The following is a 25396-nucleotide window of genomic DNA, read 5'->3' as shown; positions in this document are numbered from 1 at the left end:
TTGAGTGATGCCCGCTCTCTGTTAAATGCTCCCACAGTTTATTGAGTGATGCCCGCTCTCTGTTGAATGCTCCCACAGATTGAGTGATGCCTGCTCTCTGTTACATGCTCCCACAGTTTGAGTGATGCCCGCTCTCTGTTAAATGCTCCCACAGTTTGAGTGATGCCCACTCTCTGTTGAATGCTCCCACAGTTTGAGTGATGCCTGCTCTCTGTTGAATGCTCCCACAGTTGTTTGAGTGATGCCCGATCTCTGTTGAATGCTCCCACAGTTTATTGAGTGATGCCCGCTCTCTGTTAAATGCTCCCACAATTTATTCAGTTTATTGAGTGATGTCCACTCTCTGTTGAATTCTCCCACAGTTTGAGTGATGCCCGCTCTCTGCTGAATGCTCGCACAGTTTATTGAGTGATGCCCGCTCTCTGTTAAATGCTCCCACAGTTTATTGAGTGATGCCCGCTCTCTGTTAAATGCTCCCACAGTTGAATCAGTCTATTGAGTGATGCCCAGTCTCTGTTGAATGCTCCCACAGTTTATTCAGTTTATTGAGTGATGCCCGCTCTCTGTTAAATGCTCCCACTGTTAGAGTGATGCCCGCTCTCTGTTGAATGCTCCTACAGTTTGAGTGATGCCCGCTCTCTGTTGAATGCTCCCACTGTTAGAGTGATGCCCACTCTCTGTTGAATGCTCCTACAGTTTGAGTGATGCCCGCTCTCTGTTGAATGCTCCCACTGTTTGAGTGATGCCCGCTCACTGTTGAATGCTCCCACAGTTTATTCAGTTTATTGAGTGATGCCCGCTCTCTGTTAAATGCTCCCACAATTTATTCAGTTTATTGAGTGATGTCCACTCTCTGTTGAATTCTCCCACAGTTTGAGTGATGCCCGCTCTCTGCTGAATGCTCGCACAGTTTATTGAGTGATGCCCGCTCTCTGTTAAATGCTCCCACAGTTTATTGAGTGATGCCCGCTCTCTGTTAAATGCTCCCACAGTTGAATCAGTCTATTGAGTGATGCCCAGTCTCTGTTGAATGCTCCCACAGTTTATTCAGTTTATTGAGTGATGCCCGCTCTCTGTTAAATGCTCCCACAGTTTATTGAGTGATGCCCGCTCTCTGTTACATGCTCCCACAGTTGAATCAGTCTATTGAGTGATGCCCGCTCTCTGTTGAATGCTCCCACAGTTTATTGAGTGATGCTCGCTCTCTGTTGAATGCTCCCACAGTTTATTGAGTGATGCCCGCTCTCTGTTAAATGCTCCCACAGTTGAATCAGTCTATTGAGTGATTGATGCCCAGTCTCTGTTGAATGCTCCCACAGTTTATTCAGTTTATTGAGTGATGCCCGCTCTCTGTTAAATGCTCCCACAGTTGAATCAGTCTATTGAGTGATGCCCAGTCTCTGCTAAATGCTCCCACAGTCTATTGAGTGATGCCCAGTCTCTGTTGAATGCTCCCACAGTTGAATTAGTCTATTGAGTGATGCCCGCTCTCTGTTAAATGCTCCCACAGTTGAATCAGTCCATTGAGTGATGCCCAGTCTCTGCTAAATGCTCCCACAGTCTATTGAGTGATGCCCAGTCTCTGTTGAATGCTCCCACAGTTGAATCAGTCTATTGAGTGATGCCCGCTCTCTGTTAAATGCTCCCACAGTTGAATCAGTCCATTGAGTGATGCCCAGTCTCTGTTAAATGCTCCCACAGTTGAATCAGTCTATTGAGTGATGCCCAGTCTCTGTTAAATGCTCCCACAGTTGAATCAGTCTATTGAGTGATGCCCAGTCTCTGTTGAATGCTCCCACAGTTGAATCAGTCTATTGAGTGATGCCCGCTCTCTGCTAAATGCTCCCACAGTTGAATCAGTCTATTGAGTGATGCCCGCTCTCTGCTAAATGCTCCCACAGTTGAATCAGTCTATTCAGTTTCTTTTCAGTTCATTCCGTGTCATGGAGCATCCGGCAGTGTGTGGGCATCCATCTTTCTTTCATGACAGATTAGTAGTGTAGAATAAGCAGTGTATTACTGCTGCTGTGACATGTAGTGATGTCCATGTGTTTGTGTTCCAGACTGGGACAACGCCTCTCTCTGTAATGAGACCTTATTGGACACCGTGTCCAGGTTTGTCCTGGCTGCTCTGCTGAAGCACACCGGCCTGCTGGGCCAAGCCTGTGGAGAGGGCAGGTAATTCTACTGCACACCCATCATGGTTCTGCCTTCCCAATGGCGCCCTATAGACCAGAGCCCTATATAGTGGTACTACTATAGACCAGAGCCCTATTCCCTATATAGTGGTACTACTATAGACCAGAGCCCTATATAGTGGTACTACTATAGACCAGAGCCCTATTCCCTATATAGTGGTATTACTATAGACCAGAGCCCTATTCCCTATATAGTGGTACTACTATAGACCAGGGCCCTATTCCCTATATAGTGGTACTACTATAGACCAGAGCCCTATTCCCTATATAGTGGTACTACTATAGACCAGAGCCCTATTCCCTATATAGTGGTACTACTATAGACCAGAGCCCTATATAGTGGTACTACTATAGACCAGAGCCCTATTCCCTATATAGTGGTACTACTATAGACCAGAGCCCTATTCCCTATATAGTGGTACTACTATAGACCAGGGCCCTATTCCCTATATAGTGGTACTACTATAGACCAGAGCCCTATTCCCTATATAGTACACTACTATAGACCAAAGCCCTATTCCCTATATAGTACACTACTATAGACCAGAGCCCGATTCCCTATATAGTGGTACTACTATAGACAAGAGCCCTATTCCCTATATAGTACACTACTATAGACCAGAGCCCAATTCCTTATATAGTGGCACTGCTATAGACCAGAGCCCAATTCCTTATATAGTGCACTGCTATAAACCAGAGCCCTATGCCCTATATAGTACACTACTATAGACCAGAATCCAATTTCCTATATAGTACACTACTATAGACCAGAGCCCTATTCCCTATATAGTGTACTACTTTAGACCAGAGCCCTATTCCCTATATAGTACACTACTATAGACAAGAGCCCTATATAGTGGTGCTACTATAGACCAGAGCCCTATTCCCTATATAGTACACTACTATAGACCAGAGCCCTATTCCCTATATAATGGTACTACTATAGACCAGAGCCCTATTCCCTATATAGTACACTACTATAGACCAAAGCCCTATTCCCTATATAGTACACTACTATAGACCAGAGCCCGATTCCCTATATAGTGGTACTACTATAGACCAGAGCCCTATTCCCTATATAGTGGTACTACTATAGACCAGAGCCCTATTCCCTATATAGTGGTACTACTATAGACCAGAGCCCTATTCCCTATATAGTGCTACTACTATAGACCAGAGCCCTATTCCCTATATAGTACACTACTATAGACCAGAGCCCTATTCCCTATATAGTGGTACTACTATAGACCAGAGCCCTATTCCCTATATAGTGGTACTGCTATAGACCAGAGCCCTATTCCCTATATAGTACACTACTATAGACCAGAGCCCTATTCCCTATATAGTGGTACTACTATAGACCAGAGCCCTATTCCCTATATAGTGGTACTGCTATAGACCAGAGCCCTATTCCCTATATAGTGGTACTACTATAGACCAGAGCCCTATTCCCTATATAGTAGACTACTATAGACCAGAGCCCTATTCCCTATATAGTGGTACTACTATAGACCAGAGCCCTATTCCCTATATAGTTGTACTACTATAGACCAGAGCCCTATTCCCTATATAGTGGTACCACTATAGACCAGAGCCCTATTCCCTATATAGTGGTACTACTATAGACCCGAGCCCTATTCCCTGTATAGTGCACTACTTTAGACCAGGGTCAGTAGGACTCTTGCACCCTATTCCCCTAAATAGTGCACTACTTTAGACCAGGGTCAGTAGGACTCTGGCACCCTATTCCCTACATAGTGCACTACTTTAGACCAGGGTCAGTAGGACTCTGGCACCCTATTCCCTACATAGTGCACTACTTTAGACCAGGGTCAGTAGGACTCTGGCACCCTATTCCCTACATAGTGCACTACTTTAGACCAGGGTCAGTAGGACTCTGGCACCCTATTCCCTACATAGTGCACTACATTAGACCAGGGTCAGTAGGATTCTGGAGCCCTATGTGGTGTCATTTGACACATGCCTGGTCTATTTCATGTGGCAGGCTGGGTTCACCAGTCAGTGTGTCTCTCTCTGTGTGTGTGTTTCCAACCAGGTACCAGCCTTGTAAGATGCTGGCTGAGGTCTACCGTTGTGTGTACAAGGTCAGGAACCGCCTGCTGGCCTGCAAGAACATGAACGCCGTCCAGACACGCTCGTCTTCCCGCGAGAGGAGGGTAAGTGACCCGGCTCTTCTTTCGGGTAACTGGTCCCGTTGGTCCATGAAACATCCTTCCAGTCCCACGTCAGGGTCTGCTGCCTTGTTCCCACATCAACCCTTAAACCCCTCTACATCCTAGAGACACTTACGGGAAATGCTTCGCTAGTGCTTTTCAGAATGGAGTCCTTTGACCTCTTAACCCCCCACGGGTCCTCAGTTCAATTTAAAGAGATTCTTCTGGATTTATTTATTTATTTTACTTCCCCAGAGTCAGATGAACTTGTAGATACTATTTTTATGTCTCTGCATCCGGTATGAAGGAAGTTCGAGGTAGTTTCGTGAGCCAATGCTAACTAGCGTTAGCATTGTCTATGGTATGTACTAGCATGCTAGCAGTGTGCAACATGCCACTAGTGTCTCCTTGTGATAGTTTGTCACAAAAAACCTGTACTTGGCACTGATCAGATTGTTTGGTCTATATTAACGGGTGTCCTGTCCTGTGCCTGATCAGATTGTTACAAAGCAGTGCAATGCAAGGGAGGTTTAGTTCCAAAATGACAAACTATTTTACACTTGACATTGTAATGTTACTCTCCTAGCAACTACATTTGTTATATTCAGCGTGACATTCATGTGAGCAGTATAATGTGATTACAACCCAAAAATAATGTGAAATGCTCTCATGACTTCGCTACGACATAAATATATTTTGACTACTTTACTGTTTGTCTGGGCTTGTGAACAGTAGCCTGCCAGCAGGCCTCGGCGAAGCACTGCACCCTGGGAGATGAAATGCACTTTGGGAATTGTAGTATTCTGTTTAAAATCCTTCGTATTTCTATGCCATGTGTAGACTATTGCAATTATAGAATCTTCAGAAATGAGCTTCAATGTTTTTGATGTTGTTTTGGAACTAAGCTGTTCATTTCATACAGTACATGAAATGGTTTAGCTGTAATGAATAATTCATCATAGGTCTAATGAAAGTAATTTGACTCCATATCGTGGCCATAGATGAGCAAATTAACCCTGATGTGTATGAAATTACATTTTAAAACAGTTTAGATGTAATTATGAAATATGGTTTTGAATTGGGAAATTTAAGGTAATCTTCTGTTATTTAATATGGTGTGTTATATTTTTAAATAAATTGAATATAGTATAGAATATTATATATTTGTTATTTAATTTAAAAAATATATATAAATTGAATATAGTTTAGAATATATTATATTTGTTATTTAATATGTGTTATTTTTTGAAATACATTGAGTATAGTATAGAATATATTATATTTACTATTTTAGTTCTACCAGTTATCAATTGTTCAACGTAAAAAAAAAATATTCTGTGACTTAAGCTAAAACACATTATGTTTTGGCCGTGGTATCGTGACACTAAACCTGATATTCTGGTATCGTGACACTAAACCTGATATTCTGGTATCGTGACACTAAACCTGATATTCTGGTATCGTGACACTAAACCTGATATTCTGGTATCGTGACACTAAACCTGATATTCTGGTATCGTGACACTAAACCTGATATTCTGGTATCGTGACACTAAACCTGATATTCTGGTATCGTGACACTAAACCTGATATTCTGGTATCGTGACACTAAACCTGATATTCTGGTATCGTGACACTAAACCTGATATTCTGGTATCGTGACACTAAACCTGATATTCTGGTATCGTGACACTAAACCTGATATTCTGGTATCGTGACACTAAACCTGATATTCTAGTATCGTGACACTAAACCTGATATTCTGGTATCGTGACACCAAACCTGATATTCTGGTATCGTGACACTAAACCTGATATTCTGGTATCGTGACACTAAACCTGATATTCTGGTATCGTGACACTAAACCTGATATTCTGGTATCGTGACACTAAACATGATATTCTGGTATCGTGACACTAAACCTGATATTCTGGTATCGTGACACTAAACCTGATATTCTGGTATCGTGACACTAAACCTGATATTCTGGTATCGTGACACTAAACCTGATATTCTGGTATCGTGACACTAAACATGATATTCTGGTATCGTGACACTAAACCTGATATTCTGGTATCGTGACACTAAACCTGATATTCTGGTATCGTGACACTAAACCTGATATTCTGGTATCGTGACACTAAACCTGATATTCTGGTATCGTGACACTAAACCTGATATTCTGGTATCGTGACACTAAACCTGATATTCTGGTATCGTGACACTAAACCTGATATTCTGGTATCGTGACACTAAACCTGATATTCTGGTATCGTGACACTAAACCTGATATTCTGGTATCGTGATACTAAACCTGATATTCTGGTATCGTGACACTAAACCTGATATTCTGGTATCGTGACACTAAACCTGATATTCTGGTATCGTGACACTAAACCTGATATTCTGGTATCGTGACACTAAACCTGATATTCTGGTATCGTGACACTAAACCTGATATTCTGGTATCGTGACACTAAACCTGATATTCTGGTATCGTGACACTAAACCTGATATTCTGGTATCGTGACACTAAACCTGATATTCTGGTATCGTGACACTAAACCTGATATTCTGGTATCGTGACACTAAACCTGATATTCTGGTATCGTGACACTAAACCTGATATTCTGGTATCGTGACACTAAACCTGATATTCTGGTATCGTGACACTAAACCTGATATTCTGGTATCGTGATACTAAACCTGATATTCTGGTATCGTGACACCAAACCTGATATTCTGGTATCGTGACACTAAACCTGATATTCTGGTATCGTGACACTAAACCTGATATTCTGGTATCGTGACACTAAACCTGATATTCTGGTATCGTGATACTAAACCTGATATTCTGGTATTGTGCCACTAAACCTGATATTCTGGTATCGTGATACTAAACCTGATATTCTGGTATCGTGACACTAAACCTGATATTCTGGTATCGTGATACTAAACCTGATATTCTGGTATCGTGACAACACTTTTAACGGGTGTCCGGTGTTGTGCCCGATCAGATTTCAGACAATCAGGACTCGCTGGAGATGGACCCCCAGGAGCACTCGTTCACGAGGACCATCGACGAGGAGGCGGAGCTAGAAGAGAGGACGGACCGAGAAAGGGAGGATGTGCATCAGGAGCAAGATGAGGAAGAGGAGGAGAGAGAGCACGAAGTCATGACCGCTGGGAGTGAGTGGTTCACTTTACTGCAATGACACAACACTCTCACTGAATGTACTCCTACCAGACTGTCACTGAATAGACTGTCACTGAACACACTGCTACCTAGCAGACTGTCACTGAACACACTGCTACCTAGCAGACTGTCACTGAACACACTGCTACCTAGCAGACTGTCACTGAATAGACTGTCACTGAACACACTGCTACCTAGCAGACTGTCACTGAACACACTGCCACCTAGCAGACTGTCACTGAACACACTGCTACCTAGCAGACTGTCACTGAACACACTGCTACCTAGCAGACTGTCACTGAACACACTGCTACCTAGCAGACTGTCACTGAATAGACTGTCACTGAACACACTGCTACCTACCAGACTGTCACTGAACACACTGCTACCTAGCAGACTGTCACTGAATAGACTGTCACTGAACACAATGCTACCTACCAGACTGTCACTGAATAGACTGTCACTGAACACAATGCTACCTACCAGACTGTCACTGAATAGACTGTCACTGAACACACTGCTACCTAGCAGACTGTCACTGAACACACTGCTACCTAGCAGACTGTCACTAAACACACTGCTACCTAGCAGACTGTCACTGAACACACTGCTACCTAGCAGACTGTCACTGAACACACTGCTATCTAGCAGACTGTCACTGAACACACTGCTACCTAGCAGACTGTCACTGAACACACTGCTACCTAGCAGACTGTCACTGAACACACTGCTACCTAGCAGACTGTCACTGAACACACTGCTACCTAGCAGACTGTCACTGAACACACTGCTACCTAGCAGACTGTCACTGAACACACTGCTACCTAGCAGACTGTCACTGAATAGACTGTCACTGAATAGACTGTCACTGAATAGACTGTCACTGAACACACTGCTACCTACCAGACTGTCACTGAACACACTGCTACCTACCAGACTGTCACTGAATAGACTGTCACTGAACACACTGCTACCTAGCAGACTGTCACTGAACACATTGCTACCTAGCAGACTGTCACTGAATAGACTGTCACTGAATAGACTGTCACTGAATAGACTGTCACTGAACACACTGCTACCTAGCAGACTGTCACTGAACACACTGCTACCTAGCAGACTGTCACTGAACACACTGCTACCTAGCAGACTGTCACTGAATAGACTGTCACTGAACACACTGCTACCTAGCAGACTGTCACTGAACACACTGCTACCTAGCAGACTGTCACTGAACACACTGCTACCTAGCAGACTGTCACTGAATAGACTGTCACTGAACACACTGCTACCTAGCAGACTGTCACTGAACACACTGCCACCTAGCAGACTGTCACTGAACACACTGCTACCTAGCAGACTGTCACTGAACACACTGCTACCTAGCAGACTGTCACTGAACACACTGCTACCTAGCAGACTGTCACTGAATAGACTGTCACTGAACACACTGCTACCTACCAGACTGTCACTGAACACACTGCTACCTAGCAGACTGTCACTGAATAGACTGTCACTGAACACAATGCTACCTACCAGACTGTCACTGAATAGACTGTCACTGAACACAATGCTACCTACCAGACTGTCACTGAATAGACTGTCACTGAACACACTGCTACCTAGCAGACTGTCACTGAACACACTGCTACCTAGCAGACTGTCACTAAACACACTGCTACCTAGCAGACTGTCACTGAACACACTGCTACCTAGCAGACTGTCACTGAACACACTGCTACCTAGCAGACTGTCACTGAACACACTGCTACCTAGCAGACTGTCACTGAACACACTGCTACCTAGCAGACTGTCACTGAACACACTGCTACCTAGCAGACTGTCACTGAACACACTGCTACCTAGCAGACTGTCACTGAACACACTGCTACCTAGCAGACTGTCACTGAACACACTGCTACCTAGCAGACTGTCACTGAACACACTGCTACCTAGCAGACTGTCACTGAATAGACTGTCACTGAATAGACTGTCACTGAACACACTGCTACCTAGCAGACTGTCACTGAACACACTGCTACCTAGCAGACTGTCACTGAACACACTGCTACCTAGCAGACTGTCACTGAACACACTGCTACCTAGCAGACTGTCACTGAACACACTGCTACCTAGCAGACTGTCACTGAACACACTGCTACCTAGCAGACTGTCACTGAATAGACTGTCACTGAATAGACTGTCACTGAATAGACTGTCACTGAACACACTGCTACCTACCAGACTGTCACTGAACACACTGCTACCTACCAGACTGTCACTGAATAGACTGTCACTGAACACAATGCTACCTACCAGACTGTCACTGAATAGACTGTCACTGAACACACTGCTACCTAGCAGACTGTCACTGAACACACTGCTACCTAGCAGACTGTCACTAAACACACTGCTACCTAGCAGACTGTCACTGAACACACTGCTACCTAGCAGACTGTCACTGAACACACTGCTACCTAGCAGACTGTCACTGAACACACTGCTACCTAGCAGACTGTCACTGAACACACTGCTACCTAGCAGACTGTCACTGAACACACTGCTACCTAGCAGACTGTCACTGAACACACTGCTACCTAGCAGACTGTCACTGAACACACTGCTACCTAGCAGACTGTCACTGAACACACTGCTACCTAGCAGACTGTCACTGAACACACTGCTACCTAGCAGACTGTCACTGAACACACTGCTACCTAGCAGACTGTCACTGAACACACTGCTACCTAGCAGACTGTCACTGAACACACTGCTACCTAGCAGACTGTCACTGAACACACTGCTACCTAGCAGACTGTCACTGAACACACTGCTACCTAGCAGACTGTCACTGAACACACTGCTACCTAGCAGACTGTCACTGAACACACTGCTACCTAGCAGACTGTCACTGAATAGACTGTCACTGAATAGACTGTCACTGAATAGACTGTCACTGAACACACTGCTACCTACCAGACTGTCACTGAACACACTGCTACCTACCAGACTGTCACTGAATAGACTGTCACTGAACACACTGCTACCTAGCAGACTGTCACTGAACACATTGCTACCTAGCAGACTGTCACTGAATAGACTGTCACTGAATAGACTGTCACTGAATAGACTGTCACTGAACACACTGCTACCTAGCAGACTGTCACTGAACACACTGCTACCTAGCAGACTGTCACTGAACACACTGCTACCTAGCAGACTGTCACTGAATAGACTGTCACTGAACACACTGCTACCTAGCAGACTGTCACTGAACACACTGCTACCTAGCAGACTGTCACTGAACACACTGCTACCTAGCAGACTGTCACTGAACACACTGCTACCTAGCAGACTGTCACTGAACACACTGCTACCTAGCAGACTGTCACTGAACACACTGCTATCTAGCAGACTGTCACTGAACACACTGCTACCTACCAGACTGTCACTGAATAGACTGTCACTGAACACACTGATACCTACCAGACTGTCACTAAACACACTGCTACCTAGCAGACTGTCACTGAACACACTGCTACCTAGCAGACTGTCACTGAATAGACTGTCACTGAACACACTGCTACCTAGCAGACTGTCACTGAACACACTGCTACCTAGCAGACTGTCACTGAACACACTGCTACCTAGCAGACTGTCACTGAATAGACTGCTATCTAGCAGACTGTCACTGAACACACTGCTATCTAGCAGACTGTCACTGAACACACTGCTACCTAGCAGACTGTCACTGAACACACTGCTATCTAGCAGACTGTCACTGAACACACTGCTATCTAGCAGACTGTCACTGAATAGACTGTCACTGAACACACTGCTATCTAGCAGACTGTCACTGAACACACTGCTACCTAGCAGACTGTCACTGAACACACTGCTATCTAGCAGACTGTCACTGAACACACTGCTATCTAGCAGACTGTCACTGAATAGACTGTCACTGAACACACTGCTACCTAGCAGACTGTCACTGAATAGACTGTCACTGAATAGACTGTCACTGAACACACTGATACCTAGCAGACTGTCACTGAATAGACTGTCACTGAACACACTGCTACCTAGCAGACTGTCACTGAATAGACTGTCACTGAATAGACTGTCACTGAACACACTGCTACCTAGCAGACTGTCACTGAACACACTGCTACCTACCAGACTGTCACTGAACACACTGCTACCTACCAGACTGTCACTGAACACACTGCTATCTAGCAGACTGTCACTGAATAGACTGTCACTGAACACACTGCTACCTAGCAGACTGTCACTGAACACACTGCTATCTACCAGACTGTCACTGAATAGACTGTCACTGAACACACTGCTACCTAGCAGACTGTCACTGAACACTGTCACTGAACACACTGCTATCTACCAGACTGTCACTGAATAGACTGTCACTGAATAGACTGATACCTAGCAGACTGTCACTGAATAGACTGTCACTGAACACACTGCTACCTAGCAGACTGTCACTGAATAGACTGTCACTGAATAGACTGTCACTGAACACACTGCTATCTACCAGACTGTCACTGAACACAATGCTACCTAGCAGACTGTCACTGAACACACTGCTACCTAGCAGACTGTCACTGAACACACTGCTATCTACCAGACTGTCACTGAACACAATGCTACCTACCAGACTGTCACTGAATAGACTGTCACTGAACACAATGCTACCTACCAGACTGTCACTGAATAGACTGTCACTGAACACAATGCTACCTAGCAGACTGTCACTGAACACACTGCTACCTAGCAGACTGTCACTGAACACACTGCTACCTACCAGACTGTCACTGAACACACTTCTACCTAGCAGATTGTCACTGAATAGACTGTCACTGAACACACTGCTACCTACCAGACTGTCACTGAATAGACTGTCACTGAACACACCGCTATCTAGTAGACTCCTCTTCCTCTTCCTCCCTGAATTAATTTGGACTGAATATGTTTTAAACACTCAAGAGCACATGCAGGGAGTGAATGCATGGGAGAGGGAGAAGATGGATGCTAGTTTAGATTTTACCGTGACCTTTTTGGTCCATATATAGAGTCTAAAGCATGGTCAGTTAAATGAGCCAACCAAGATCCCGGGTAACGTGAGAGTACAAACCAACCGCAATCAGACGTTGATCTCTGTTGCACACCAGGGGGTTGTATTTCTAGTGAAAGGGATGTCGATGTGATAGCAGCGTAGACTACAGGTCGTTACTACAAATGGAGGAGGTGACGAGGAAACTACAGTTAACAGTCTTCAGTAACAGCTGAAAACACACATTCAGCGTGGAGTTGACCTGCAGTTTATACCAGTTTGTCAGGTGTTGACCTCGTTGCTGCTTGCCACATCTGTCTCTGTAACTCTGGCTATGCCAAGGAGAACCGTTGGACAAGTTCAGTCCCAATAATATTTGATTTGATGTTTGCTCCAAAACAAATCTGCGAGGTCTATTATGAGAAGGAATGAGGACTTGTATTCACAGGTTCAAAATAGCACCTAGCTCCTTCTCCTGACCTCTGACCCTACGGTGCCACCAGTTCAAACCCAATAGCTGTAATCAATAGCAGGGCTATGGCTCCACCTAGCCGACCAATGGGCGCCCAAAGGTACAGGTATAGGATGAAGGTACAGGGATAGGACAAAGGTACAGGGATAGGTAGAGGGATAGGACAAAGGTAGAGGGATAGGACAAAGGTAGAGGAATAGGACAAATGTAGAGGGATAGGACAAAGGTAGAGGGATAGGACAAAGGTACAGGGATAGGTAGAGGGATAGGACAAAGGTACAGGGATAGGACAAAGGTAGAGGGATAGGACAAAGTTACAGGGATATATACAGGGATAGGACAAAGGTAGAGGGATAGGACAAAGGTACAGGGATATGTACAGGGATAGGACAAAGGTAGAGGGATAGGTACAGGGATAGGACAAAGGTAGAGGGATAGGACAAAGTTACAGGGATATGTACAGGGATAGGACAAAGGTAGAGGGATAGGACAAATGTACAGGGATAGGACAAAGGTACAGGGATAGGACAAAGGTAGAGGGATAGGACAAATGTACAGGGATAGGACAAAGGTACAGGGATAGGACAAAGGTAGAGGGATAGGACAAAGGTACAGGGATAGGACAAAGGTAGAGGGATAGGACAAAGGTACAGGGATAGGACAAAGGTACAGGGATAGGACAAAGGTAGAGGGATAGGTACAGGGATAGGACAAAGGTACAGGGATAGGACAAAGGTACAGGGATAGGACAAGGGGACCTGGGTTGTCTTACTGTAGTCTGGCAGGACTAGCCTGGGTTAGAGCCTTGAATGAGTCTTACTGTAGTCTGGCAGGACTAGCCTGGGTTAGAGCCTTGAATGAGTCTTACTGTAGTCTGGCAGGACTAGCCTGGGTTAGAGCCTTGAATGAGTCTTACTGTAGTCTGGCAGGACTAGCCTGGGTTAGAGCCTTGAATGAGTCTTACTGTAGTCTGGCAGGACTAGCCTGGGTTAGAGCCTTGAATGAGTCTTACTGTAGTCTGGCAGGACTAGCCTGGTTTAGAGCCTCATTGACCTACGCCACGGCGTGGTTCGTCACACAGCTTCCCTTTTAACCCAGCGCCCTGTGTGATGTCTCTCTGTGTCTGTCTGTCGCACGGCACAGAAATCTTTCAATGTTTCCTCTCAGCGCGGGAGGCGGCGAGGAGCCGAGAGAGGGAGAGGGCCAGCAGCAGCGCCGGGGGAGGCCTGACCTCAGGAGGAACCAGAGGAGGAGGGGGAGGTAAGGGAAGGATGACAAGGGGGAGGAGGAGGGGGAGGTAAGGGAAGGAGGAGGGGGGGGGGAAGGAGGAGGGGGAGGGAAGGGGGGGGGGTAAGGGAAGGAGGGGGAGGGAAGGAGGAGGGGGAGGTAATGGAAGGAGGAGGTGGAGGAGGGGGAGGTAAGGGAAGGAGGAGGAGTTGGGGGAGGTAAGGGAAGGAGGAGATGAAAAAGGAGGGGTCGTGGTGGAGGGGGAGGAGGTGGGGAAGGTTATTTCAGTATAATATAATATGTAACTATGATGAGGTGGGGAAGGTTATTTCAGTATAATATAATATGTAACTATGAGGAGGTGGGGAAGGTTATTTCAGTATAATATAATATGTAACTATGAGGAGGTGGGGAAGGTTATTTCAGTATAATATAATATGTAACTATGAGGAGGTGGGGAAGGTTATTTCAGTATAATATAATATGTAACTATGATGAGGTGGGGAAGGTTATTTCAGTATTATATAATATGTAACTATGAGGAGGTGGGGAAGGTTATTTCAGTATAATATAATATGTAACTATGAGGAGGTGGGGAAGGTTATTTCAGTATAATATAATATGTAACTATGAGGAGGTGGGGAAGGTTATTTCAGTATAATATGTAACTATGAGGAGGTGGGGAAGGTTATTTCAGTATAATATGTAACTATGAGGAGGTGGGGAAGGTTATTTCAGTATAATATGTAACTATGAGGAGGTGGGGAAGGTTATTTCAGTATAATATGTAACTATGAGGAGGTGGGGAAGGTTATTTCAGTATAATATAATATGTAACTATGAGGAGGTGGGGAAGGTTATTTCAGTATAATATAATATGTAACTATGAGGAGGTGGGGAAGGTTATTTCAGTATAATATAATATGTAGCTATGAGGAGGTGGGGAAGGTTATTTCAGTATAATATAATATGTAGCTATGAGGAGGTGGGGAAGGTTATTTCAGTATAATATAATATGTAGCTATGAGGAGATGGGGAAGGTTATTTCAGTATAATATAATATGTAACTATGAGGAGGTGGGGAAGGTTATTTCAGTATAATATAATATGTAACTATGAGGAGGTGGGGAAGGTTATTTCAGTATAATATAATATGTAACTATGAGGAGGTGGGGAAGGTTATTTCAGTATAATATAATATGTAACTATGAGGAGGTGGGGAAGGTTATTTCAGTATAATATAATATGTAACTATGAGGAGGTGGGGAAGGTTATTTCAGCATAATATAATATGTAACTATGAGGAGGTGGGGAAGGTTATTTCAGTATAATATGTAACTATGAGGAGGTGGGGAAGGTTATTTCAGTATAATATAATATGTAGCTATGAGGAGGTGGGGAAGGTTATTTCAGTATAATATAATATGTAGCTATGAGGAGGTGGGGAAGGTTATTTCAGTATAATATAATATGTAACTATGAGGAGGTGGGGAAGGTTATTTCAGTATAATATAATATGTAACTATGAGGAGGTGGGGAAGGTTATTTCAGTATAATATAATATGTAACTATGAGGAGGTGGGAAGGTTATTTCAGTATAATATAATATGTAACTATGAGGAGGTGGGAAGGTTATTTCAGTATAATATAATATGTAACTATGAGGAGGTGGGGAAGGTTATTTCAGTATAATATAATATGTAACTATGAGGAGGTGGGGAAGGTTATTTCAGTATAATATAATATGTAACTATGAGGAGGTGGGGAAGGTTATTTCAGTATAATATAATATGTAACTATGAGGAGGTGGGGAAGGTTATTTCAGTATAATATGATATGTAACTATGAGGAGGTGGGGAAGGTTATTTCAGTATAATATAATATGTAACTATGAGGAGGTGGGGAAGGTTATTTCAGTATAATATAATATAATATGTAACTATGAGGAGGAGGGGAAGGTTATTTCAGTATAATATAATATAATATGTAACTATGAGGAGGTGGGGAAGGTTATTTCAGTATAATATAATATGTAACTATGAGGAGGTGGGGAAGGTTATTTCAGTATAATATAATATAATATGTAGCTATGAGGAGATGGGGAAGGTTATTTCAGTATAATATAATATGTAACTATGAGGAGGTGGGGAAGGTTATTTCAGTATAATATAATATGTAACTATGAGGAGGTGGGGAAGGTTATTTCAGTATAATATAATATGTAACTATGAGGAGGTGGGGAAGGTTATTTCAGTATAATATAATATGTAACTCTGAGCAGGTGAGGGAAGGTTATTTCAGTATAATATAATATGTAACTATGAGGAGGTGGGGAAGGTTATTTCAGTATAATATAATATGTAGCTATGAGGAGGTAGGGAAGGTTATTTCAGTATAATATAATATGTAACTATGAGGAGGTGGGGAAGGTTATTTCAGTATAATATAATATGTAACTATGAGGAGGTGGGGAAGGTTATTTCAGTATAATATAGTATGTAACTATGAGGAGGTGGGGAAGGTTATTTCAGTATAATATAATATGTAACTATGAGGAGGTGGGGAAGGTTATTTCAGTATAATATAATATGTAACTATGAGGAGGTGGGGAAGGTTATTTCAGTATAATATGTAACTATGAGGAGGTGGGGAAGGTTATTTCAGTATAATATAATATGTAGCTATGAGGAGGTGGGGAAGGTTATTTCAGTATAATATAATATGTAACTATGAGGAGGTGGGGAAGGTTATTTCAGTATAATATAATATGTAACTATGAGGAGGTGGGGAAGGTTATTTCAGTATAATATAATATGTAACTATGAGGAGGTGGGGAAGGTTATTTCAGTATAATATGTAACTATGAGGAGGTGGGGAAGGTTATTTCAGTATAATATAATATGTAGCTATGAGGAGGTGGGGAAGGTTATTTCAGTATAATATAATATGTAACTATGAGGAGGTGGGGAAGGTTATTTCAGTATAATATAATATGTAACTATGAGGAGGTGGGGAAGGTTATTTCAGTATAATATAATATGTAACTATGAGGAGGTGGGGAAGGTTATTTCAGTATAATATAATATGTAACTATGAGGAGGTGGGGAAGGTTATTTCAGTATAATATAATATGTAACTATGAGGAGGTGGGGAAGGTTATTTCAGTATAATATAATATGTAGCTATGAGGAGGTGGGGAAGGTTATTTCAGTATAATATAATATGTAACTATGAGGAGGTGGGGAAGGTTATTTCAGTATAATATAATATGTAACTATGAGGAGGTGGGGAAGGTTATTTCAGTATAATATAATATGTAACTATGAGGAGGTGGGGAAGGTTATTTCAGTATAATATAATATGTAACTCTGAGCAGGTGAGGGAAGGTTATTTCAGTATAATATAATATGTAACTATGAGGAGGTGGGGAAGGTTATTTCAGTATAATATAATATGTAGCTATGAGGAGGTAGGGAAGGTTATTTCAGTATAATATAATATGTAACTATGAGGAGGTGGGGAAGGTTATTTCAGTATAATATAATATGTAACTATGAGGAGGTGGGGAAGGTTATTTCAGTATAATATAGTATGTAACTATGAGGAGGTGGGGAAGGTTATTTCAGTATAATATAATATGTAACTATGAGGAGGTGGGGAAGGTTATTTCAGTATAATATAATATGTAACTATGAGGAGGTGGGGAAGGTTATTTCAGTATAATATAATATGTAGCTATGAGGAGGTAGGGAAGGTTATTTCAGTATAATATAATATGTAACTATGAGGAGGTGGGGAAGGTTATTTCAGTATAATATAATATGTAACTATGAGGAGGTGGGGAAGGTTATTTCAGTATAATATAGTATGTAACTATGAGGAGGTGGGGAAGGTTATTTCAGTATAATATAATATGTAACTATGAGGAGGTGGGGAAGGTTATTTCAGTATAATATAATATGTAACTATGAGGAGGTGGGGAAGGTTATTTCAGTATAATATGTAACTATGAGGAGGTGGGGAAGGTTATTTCAGTATAATATAATATGTAGCTATGAGGAGGTGGGGAAGGTTATTTCAGTATAATATAATATGTAACTATGAGGAGGTGGGGAAGGTTATTTCAGTATAATATAATATGTAACTATGAGGAGGTGGGGAAGGTTATTTCAGTATAATATAATATGTAACTATGAGGAGGTGGGGAAGGTTATTTCAGTATAATATGTAACTATGAGGAGGTGGGGAAGGTTATTTCAGTATAATATAATATGTAGCTATGAGGAGGTGGGGAAGGTTATTTCAGTATAATATAATATGTAACTATGAGGAGGTGGGGAAGGTTATTTCAGTATAATATAATATGTAACTATGAGGAGGTGGGGAAGGTTATTTCAGTATAATATAATATGTAACTATGAGGAGGTGGGGAAGGTTATTTCAGTATAATATAATATGTAACTATGAGGAGGTGGGGAAGGTTATTTCAGTATAATATAATATGTAACTATGAGGAGGTGGGGAAGGTTATTTCAGTATAATATAATATGTAGCTATGAGGAGGTGGGGAAGGTTATTTCAGTATAATATAATATGTAACTATGAGGAGGTGGGGAAGGTTATTTCAGTATAATATAATATGTAACTATGAGGAGGTGGGGAAGGTTATTTCAGTATAATATAATATGTAACTATGAGGAGGTGGGGAAGGTTATTTCAGTATAATATAATATGTAGCTATGAGGAGGTGGGGAAGGTTATTTCAGTATAATATAATATGTAACTATGAGGAGGTGGGGAAGGTTATTTCAGTATAATATAATATGTAACTATGAGGAGGTGGGGAAGGTTATTTCAGTATAATATAATATGTAGCTGCCATTTAGCAGATACTTTTATCCAAAGTGACTTGCAGTTTGTTGTTTGCTGTTGTTGTTGTTTAGCGTGTGGTTTTGTATGGTTTTATATGGTTGTAACGTGTGGTTTTGTATGGTTGTAATGTATGGTTTTGTATGGTTGTAATGTGTGGTTTTGTATGGTTGTAATGTGTGGTTTTGTATGGTTGTAATGTGTGGTTTTGTATGGTTGTAATGTATGGTTTTGTACAGTTGTAATGTGTGGTTTTGTATGGTTGTAATGTGTGGTTTTGTACAGTTGTAATGTATGGTTGTAATGTGTGGTTTTGTATGGTTGTAATGTATGGTTTTGTATGGTTGTAATGTATGGTTTTGTACAGTTGTAATGTGTGGTTTTGTATGGTTTTGTACGGTTGTAATGTATGGTTTGGTATGTTTGTAACATATGGTTGTAATGTATGGTTTTGTATGGTTGTAACATATGGTTGTAATGTATGGTTTTGTATGGTTGTAACATATGGTTGTAATGTATGGTTTTGTATGGTTGTAACGTGTGGTTTTGTATGGTTTTGTACGGTTGTAATGTATGGTTTTATACGGTTGTAACGTATGGTTTTGTATGGTTGTAATGTATGGTTTTATACGGTTGTAATGTATGGTTGTAATGTATGGTTTTGTATGGTTGTAATGTATGGTTTTGTATGGTTGTAACGTATGGTTTTGTATGGTTGTAACGTGTGGTTTGGTATGGTTTGTACGGTTGTAACGTGTGGTTTTATACGGTTGTAACGTATGGTTTTGTATGGTTGTAATGTATCGTTTTGTATGGTTGTAATGTATGGTTTTGTATGGTTGTAACGTATGGTTTTGTATGGTTGTAATGTATGGTTTTGTATGGTTGTAATGTATGGGTTTACACGGTTGTAACGTATGGTTTTGTTTGGTTGTAATGTATGGTTTTATACGGTTGTAACGTATGGGTTTATATGGTTGTAAGGTATGGGTTTGTATGGTTGTAATGTATGGTTTTGTACGGTTGTAATGTATGGGTTTGTACAGTTGTAACGTATGGTTTTGTATGGTTGTAATGTATGGTTTTGTACGGTTGTAATGTATGGGTTTGTACAGTTGTAACGTATGGTTTTGTATGGTTGTAATGTATGGTTTTGTATGGTTGTAATGTATGGTTTTGTACGGTTGTAATGTATGGGTTTGTACAGTTGTAACGTATGGTTTTGTATGTTTGTAATGTATGGTTTTGTACGGTTGTAATGTATGGGTTTGTACAGTTGTAACGTATGGTTTTGTATGGTTGTAATATATGGTTTTGTATGGTTGTAATGTATGGGTTTGTACAGTTGTAACGTATGGTTTTGTATGGTTGTAATGTATGGTTTTGTATGGTTGTAATGTATGGGTTTGTACAGTTGTAACGTATGGTTTTGTATGGTTGTAATGTATGGTTTTGTATGGTTGTAATGTATGGGTTTGTACAGTTGTAACGTATGGTTTTGTATGGTTGTAATGTATGGTTTTGTATGGTTGTAATGTATGGTTTTGTACGGTTGTAACGTATGGTTGTAATGTATGGTTTTGTACAGTTGTAACGTATGGGTTTGTATGGTTGTAACGTATGGGTTTGTATGGTTGTAACGTATGGTTTTGTATGGTTGTAATGTATGATTTTGTACGGTTGTAATGTATGGTTTTGTACGGTTGTAATGTATGGTTTTGTATGGTTGTAATGTATGGTTTTGTACGGTTGTAATGTATGGTTTTGTATGGTTGTAATGTATGGGTTTGTACAGTTGTAACGTATGGGTTTGTATGGTTGTAATGTATGGTTTTGTACGCTTGTAATGTATGGTTTTGTATGGTTGTAATGTATGGGTTTGTACAGTTGTAACGTATGGTTTTGTACGGTTGTAATGTATGGTTTTGTACGGTTGTAATGTATGGTTTTGTACAGTTGTAACGTATGGTTATAATGTATGGGTTTGTACGGTTGTAATGTATGGTTTTGTATGGTTTTGTATGGTTGTAACGTACGGTTGTAACGTGTGGTTTTGTATGGTTGTAATGTATGGTTTTGTACGGTTGTAATGTATGGGTTTGTACAGTTGTAACGTGTGGTTTTGTATGGTTGTAATGTATGGTTTTGTATGGTTGTAATGTATGGTTTTGTATGGTTGTAACGTACGGTTGTAACGTGTGGTTTTGTATGGTTGTAATGTATGGTTTTGTATGGTCGTAATGTATGGGTTTGTACAGTTGTAACGTATGGGTTTGTATGGTTGTAATGTATGGTTTTGTACGGTTGTAATGTATGGTTTTGTATGGTTGTAATGTATGGTTTTGTACGGTTGTAACGTATGGTTTTGTACAGTTGTAACGTATGGTTATAATGTATGGGTTTGTACGGTTGTAATGTATGGTTTTGTATGGTTTTGTATGGTTGTAACGTACGGTTGTAACGTGTGGTTTTGTATGGTTGTAATGTATGGTTTTGTACGGTTGTAATGTATGGGTTTGTACAGTTGTAACGTGTGGTTTTGTATGGTTGTAATGTATGGTTTTGTACGGTTGTAATGTATGGGTTTGTACAGTTGTAACGTACGGTTGTAACGTGTGGTTTTGTATGGTTGTAATGTATGGTTTTGTATGGTTGTAATGTATGGTTTTGTACGGTTGTAATGTATGGGTTTGTACAGTTGTAACGTGTGGTTTTGTATGGTTGTAATGTATGGTTTTGTACGGTTGTAATGTATGGGTTTGTACAGTTGTAACGTACGGTTGTAACGTGTGGTTTTGTATGGTTGTAATGTATGGTTTTGTATGGTTGTAATGTATGGGTTTGTACAGTTGTAACGTATGGGTTTGTATGGTTGTAACGTGTGGTTGTAATGTATGGGTTTGTATGGTTGTAATGTATGGGTTTGTATGGTTGTAACGTATGGTTGTAATGTATGGGTTTGTATGGTTGTAACATATGGTTGTAATGTATGGGTTTGTATGGTTGTAACGTATGGTTGTAATGTATGGGTTTGTATGGTTGTAACGTGTGGGTTGCTTATTGTAAAATACCTTTCGGTTTAGGTTTTATAAAAGCACTTTAAAATATCTCATGTATTATTGATTATAAATGCTTGCTACAAACCACTCTAAATATTCATCGTTCTTCTGACTGATAGTTTTGGGTAGCAGAAGCAAGCGCGCCTTTTCTCCTCCAGTGAAATTACCCTTTCTATATTAACAGTGTGTTATTGTTATTAGGGGAGGCGGAGGCCTCGACATCCCAGGAGGAGCATCACGGGAGAGACGGCTGTACGGGGCTGCCTGAGGGACAGGACCTGTACACAGCCGCCTGTAACTCTGTGGTCCACCGCTGTGCTCTGCTGGTGCTGGGGGTCAGCCCTGTACTGGGGGAACTGGGGAAGCAGCAGGACGAAGGACACGGCAGCTTCCAGTCAGCCGGACAGGGACAGCAGGACGGGACGGGCTTCATGACCAGGTCAGAACAACGCAACTTCTATGACTGTCTGGTCTGTGTAGTTCTGACTGTGGTCTGTGTAGTTCTGACTGTATGGTCTGTGTAGTTCTGACTGTGGTCTGTGTAGTTCTGACTGTGGTCTGTGTAGTTCTGACTGTGGTCTGTGTAGTTCTGACTGTATGGTCTGTTCTGTGTAGTTCTGACTGTCTGGTCTGTGTAATTCTGACTGTCTGGTCTGTGTAGTACTGGCTGTCTGGTCTGTGTAGTTCTGACTGTCTGGTCTGTGTAGTTCTGACTGTGGTCTGTGTAGTTCTGACTGTATGGTCTGTGTAGTTCTGACTGTGGTCTGTGTAGTTCTGACTGTATGGTCTGTGTAGTTCTGACTGTCTGGTCTGTGTAGTTCTGACTGTGGTCTGTGTAGTTCTGACTGTGGTCTGTGTAGTTCTGACTGTGGTCTGTGTAGTTCTGACTGTGGTCTGTGTAGTTCTGACTGTATGGTCTGTGTAGTTCTGACTGTAATGTCTGTGTAGTTCTGACTGTGGTCTGTGTAGTACTGGCTGTATGGTCTGTGTAGTTCTGACTGTCTGGTCTGTGTAGTTCTGACTGTGGTCTGTGTAGTTCTGACTGTCTGGTCTGTGTAGTTCTGACTGTGGTCTGTGTAGTTCTAACTGTATGGTCTGTGTAGTTCTGACTGTGGTCTGTGTAGTTCTGACTGTGGTCTGTGTAGTTCTGACTGTGGTCTGTGTAGTTCTGACTGTGGTCTGTGTAGTTCTGACTGTGGTCTGTGTAGTTCTGACTGTCTGGTCTGTGTAGTTCTGACTGTGGTCTGTGTAGTTCTGACTGTGGTTTGTGTAGTTCTGACTGTGGTCTGTGTAGTTCTGACTGTGGTCTGTGTAGTTCTGACTGTGGTCTGTGTAGTTCTGACTGTCTGGTCTGTGTAGTTCTGACTGTGGTCTGTGTAGTTCTGACTGTGGTTTGTGTAGTTCTGACTGTGGTCTGTGTAGTTCTGACTGTGGTCTGTGTAGTTCTGACTGTGGTCTGTGTAGTTCTGACTGTCTGGTCTGTGTAGTTCTGACTGTGGTCTGTGTAGTTCTGACTGTGGTCTGTGTAGTTCTGACTGTATGGTCTGTGTAGTTCTGACTGTGGTCTGTGTAGTTCTGACTGTGGCCTGTGTAGTTCTGACTGTGGTCTGTGTAGTTCTGACTGTGTGGTCTCTGTCCTCTGCTATGTAGGAGTGAGAGTCTGAGTACAGAGAGCTGTTCGGTCCAGTCCAGTCCCAACTACAGGCTGATGAAGTCCAGGAGCGAATCAAATCTGTCCCTGTCTGATGAGGAGGGATGCACTCTGGTCAGTCACAACGCTGGGCCTCCTTCTGTCTGCCTTGCCTTTATCTGTCTGTCTTCTCTCTCATCACTCTCTCTTTCTCTCTCTCGCTCTGTCTCCCCCCTCTCTCTCTGTGTTCCCCCCTTCTCTCTCTCTGTGTCTCTCTGTGTCTCCCCCCTCTCTCTGTGTCTCCCCCTCTCTCTCTGTGTCTCTCTGTCTCCCCCCTCTCTCTCTGTGTCTCTCTGTCTCCTTCCTCTCTCTCTGTGTCTCTCTGTCTCCCCCACTCTCTCTCTGTCTCCCCCCCTCTCTCTGTCTCCCCCCCTCTCTCTGTGTCTCTCTGTCTCCCCCCTCTCTCTCTGTGTCTCTCTGTCTCCCCCCCTCTCTCTCTGTCTCCCCCCTTCTCTCTCCGTGTCTCTCTGTGTCTCTCTGTCTCCCCCTCTCTCTCTGTGTCTCCCTGTGTCTCCCGCCTCTCTCTCTGTGTCTCTGTGTCTCCCCTCTCTCTCTCTGTGTCTCTCTGTCTCCCCTCTCTCTCTCTCTGTCTCTCTCTCTCTCTGTGTCTCTCTGTCTCCCCTCTCTCTCTCTGTCTCCCCCCTTCTCTCTCCGTGTCTCTCTGTGTCTCTCTGTGTCTCCCCCCTCTCTCTCTGTGTCTCCCCCCTCTCTCAGCGTAAAGACATGTTCTGTTTTAAACAAAGTTCCCACTAAGACGTTCTACTGATGTTTATTGTAATAATGATTTATTAAAATGTAACTTAATTGTTTTTCTTTTCCTCTGTTTTAGAGTGGCAGGAGAAACGTTGATCTAGACCTGGCATTTTCTCAGAAAAAGAGAGGTAAAGGACTAATGTCTGTACAATCAGTAAAGTCCATTAGATGCTACTAACCACTACTGCTACGTGACAGCCCTCTGCTTCGGTGTAAAAGTGTTCTCCTTGTCTTCTGATTTTCTGAAGCGTATTTGCTCCTCTTGAGACAGTTGAGCCCCAAAAACAAGAGGAGCTCCACGCAAGTACACCACGGCATGTTTCCACCTCTTCCTGTTTCCTCTAGCCGGCTCCAACTCTCCATGGCTGTAACGTCCATTCATTCCCAGTTGGAAGGGTTCAGTAATACGGCTGGCGTTTTTAGTAGAGCTCGGGTTCATCGTGTTTCTCCTAACTTGAATCGACGAGGTAGCTCGTCTGGCTCAGATGTGACAGATGTGTCTGTGTGTTCCTCTTGACCGTACCTCTCTTGCTTGTCAGTTGGTTTTTGGGTAAGACGGCACAAACGCACCGGGTTAAGAACCATTTCAGACAAAAGCCTCTTTTTTTTTTTTTTGGTCTTGGCCTCTGCTCATCATCTCAGTTTCCCCTGCAGCATCCCTCGTCGTCATCTGATCAGGGGGGGGAAGGGGAA

At 42.4% G+C, this 25396-nt stretch overlaps 1 protein-coding gene across 1 annotated transcript in view; it reads left to right on the top strand.

Moving 5' to 3' along the window:
- Nucleotides 1-25396, top strand: part of LOC110527031 (probable E3 ubiquitin-protein ligase HERC1) — a 241573-nt gene that overhangs the window by 57594 nt on the left and 158583 nt on the right. The window contains exons 21-27 of the mRNA XM_036964527.1: nt 2064-2178; nt 4255-4375; nt 7390-7561; nt 14249-14365; nt 22462-22699; nt 23911-24025; nt 24780-24831. Of these exons, the coding sequence (XP_036820422.1) occupies nt 2064-2178; nt 4255-4375; nt 7390-7561; nt 14249-14365; nt 22462-22699; nt 23911-24025; nt 24780-24831 (930 nt within the window). The remainder of the gene's footprint in view (nt 1-2063; nt 2179-4254; nt 4376-7389; nt 7562-14248; nt 14366-22461; nt 22700-23910; nt 24026-24779; nt 24832-25396) is intronic.

This window comes from Oncorhynchus mykiss, chromosome 26, assembly GCF_013265735.2.
Source record: "Oncorhynchus mykiss isolate Arlee chromosome 26, USDA_OmykA_1.1, whole genome shotgun sequence".
NCBI lineage: Eukaryota > Metazoa > Chordata > Actinopteri > Salmoniformes > Salmonidae > Oncorhynchus > Oncorhynchus mykiss.
Note: the sequence above shows the minus strand (reverse complement) of the source record. Positions and strands in the feature narration are given on the sequence as shown.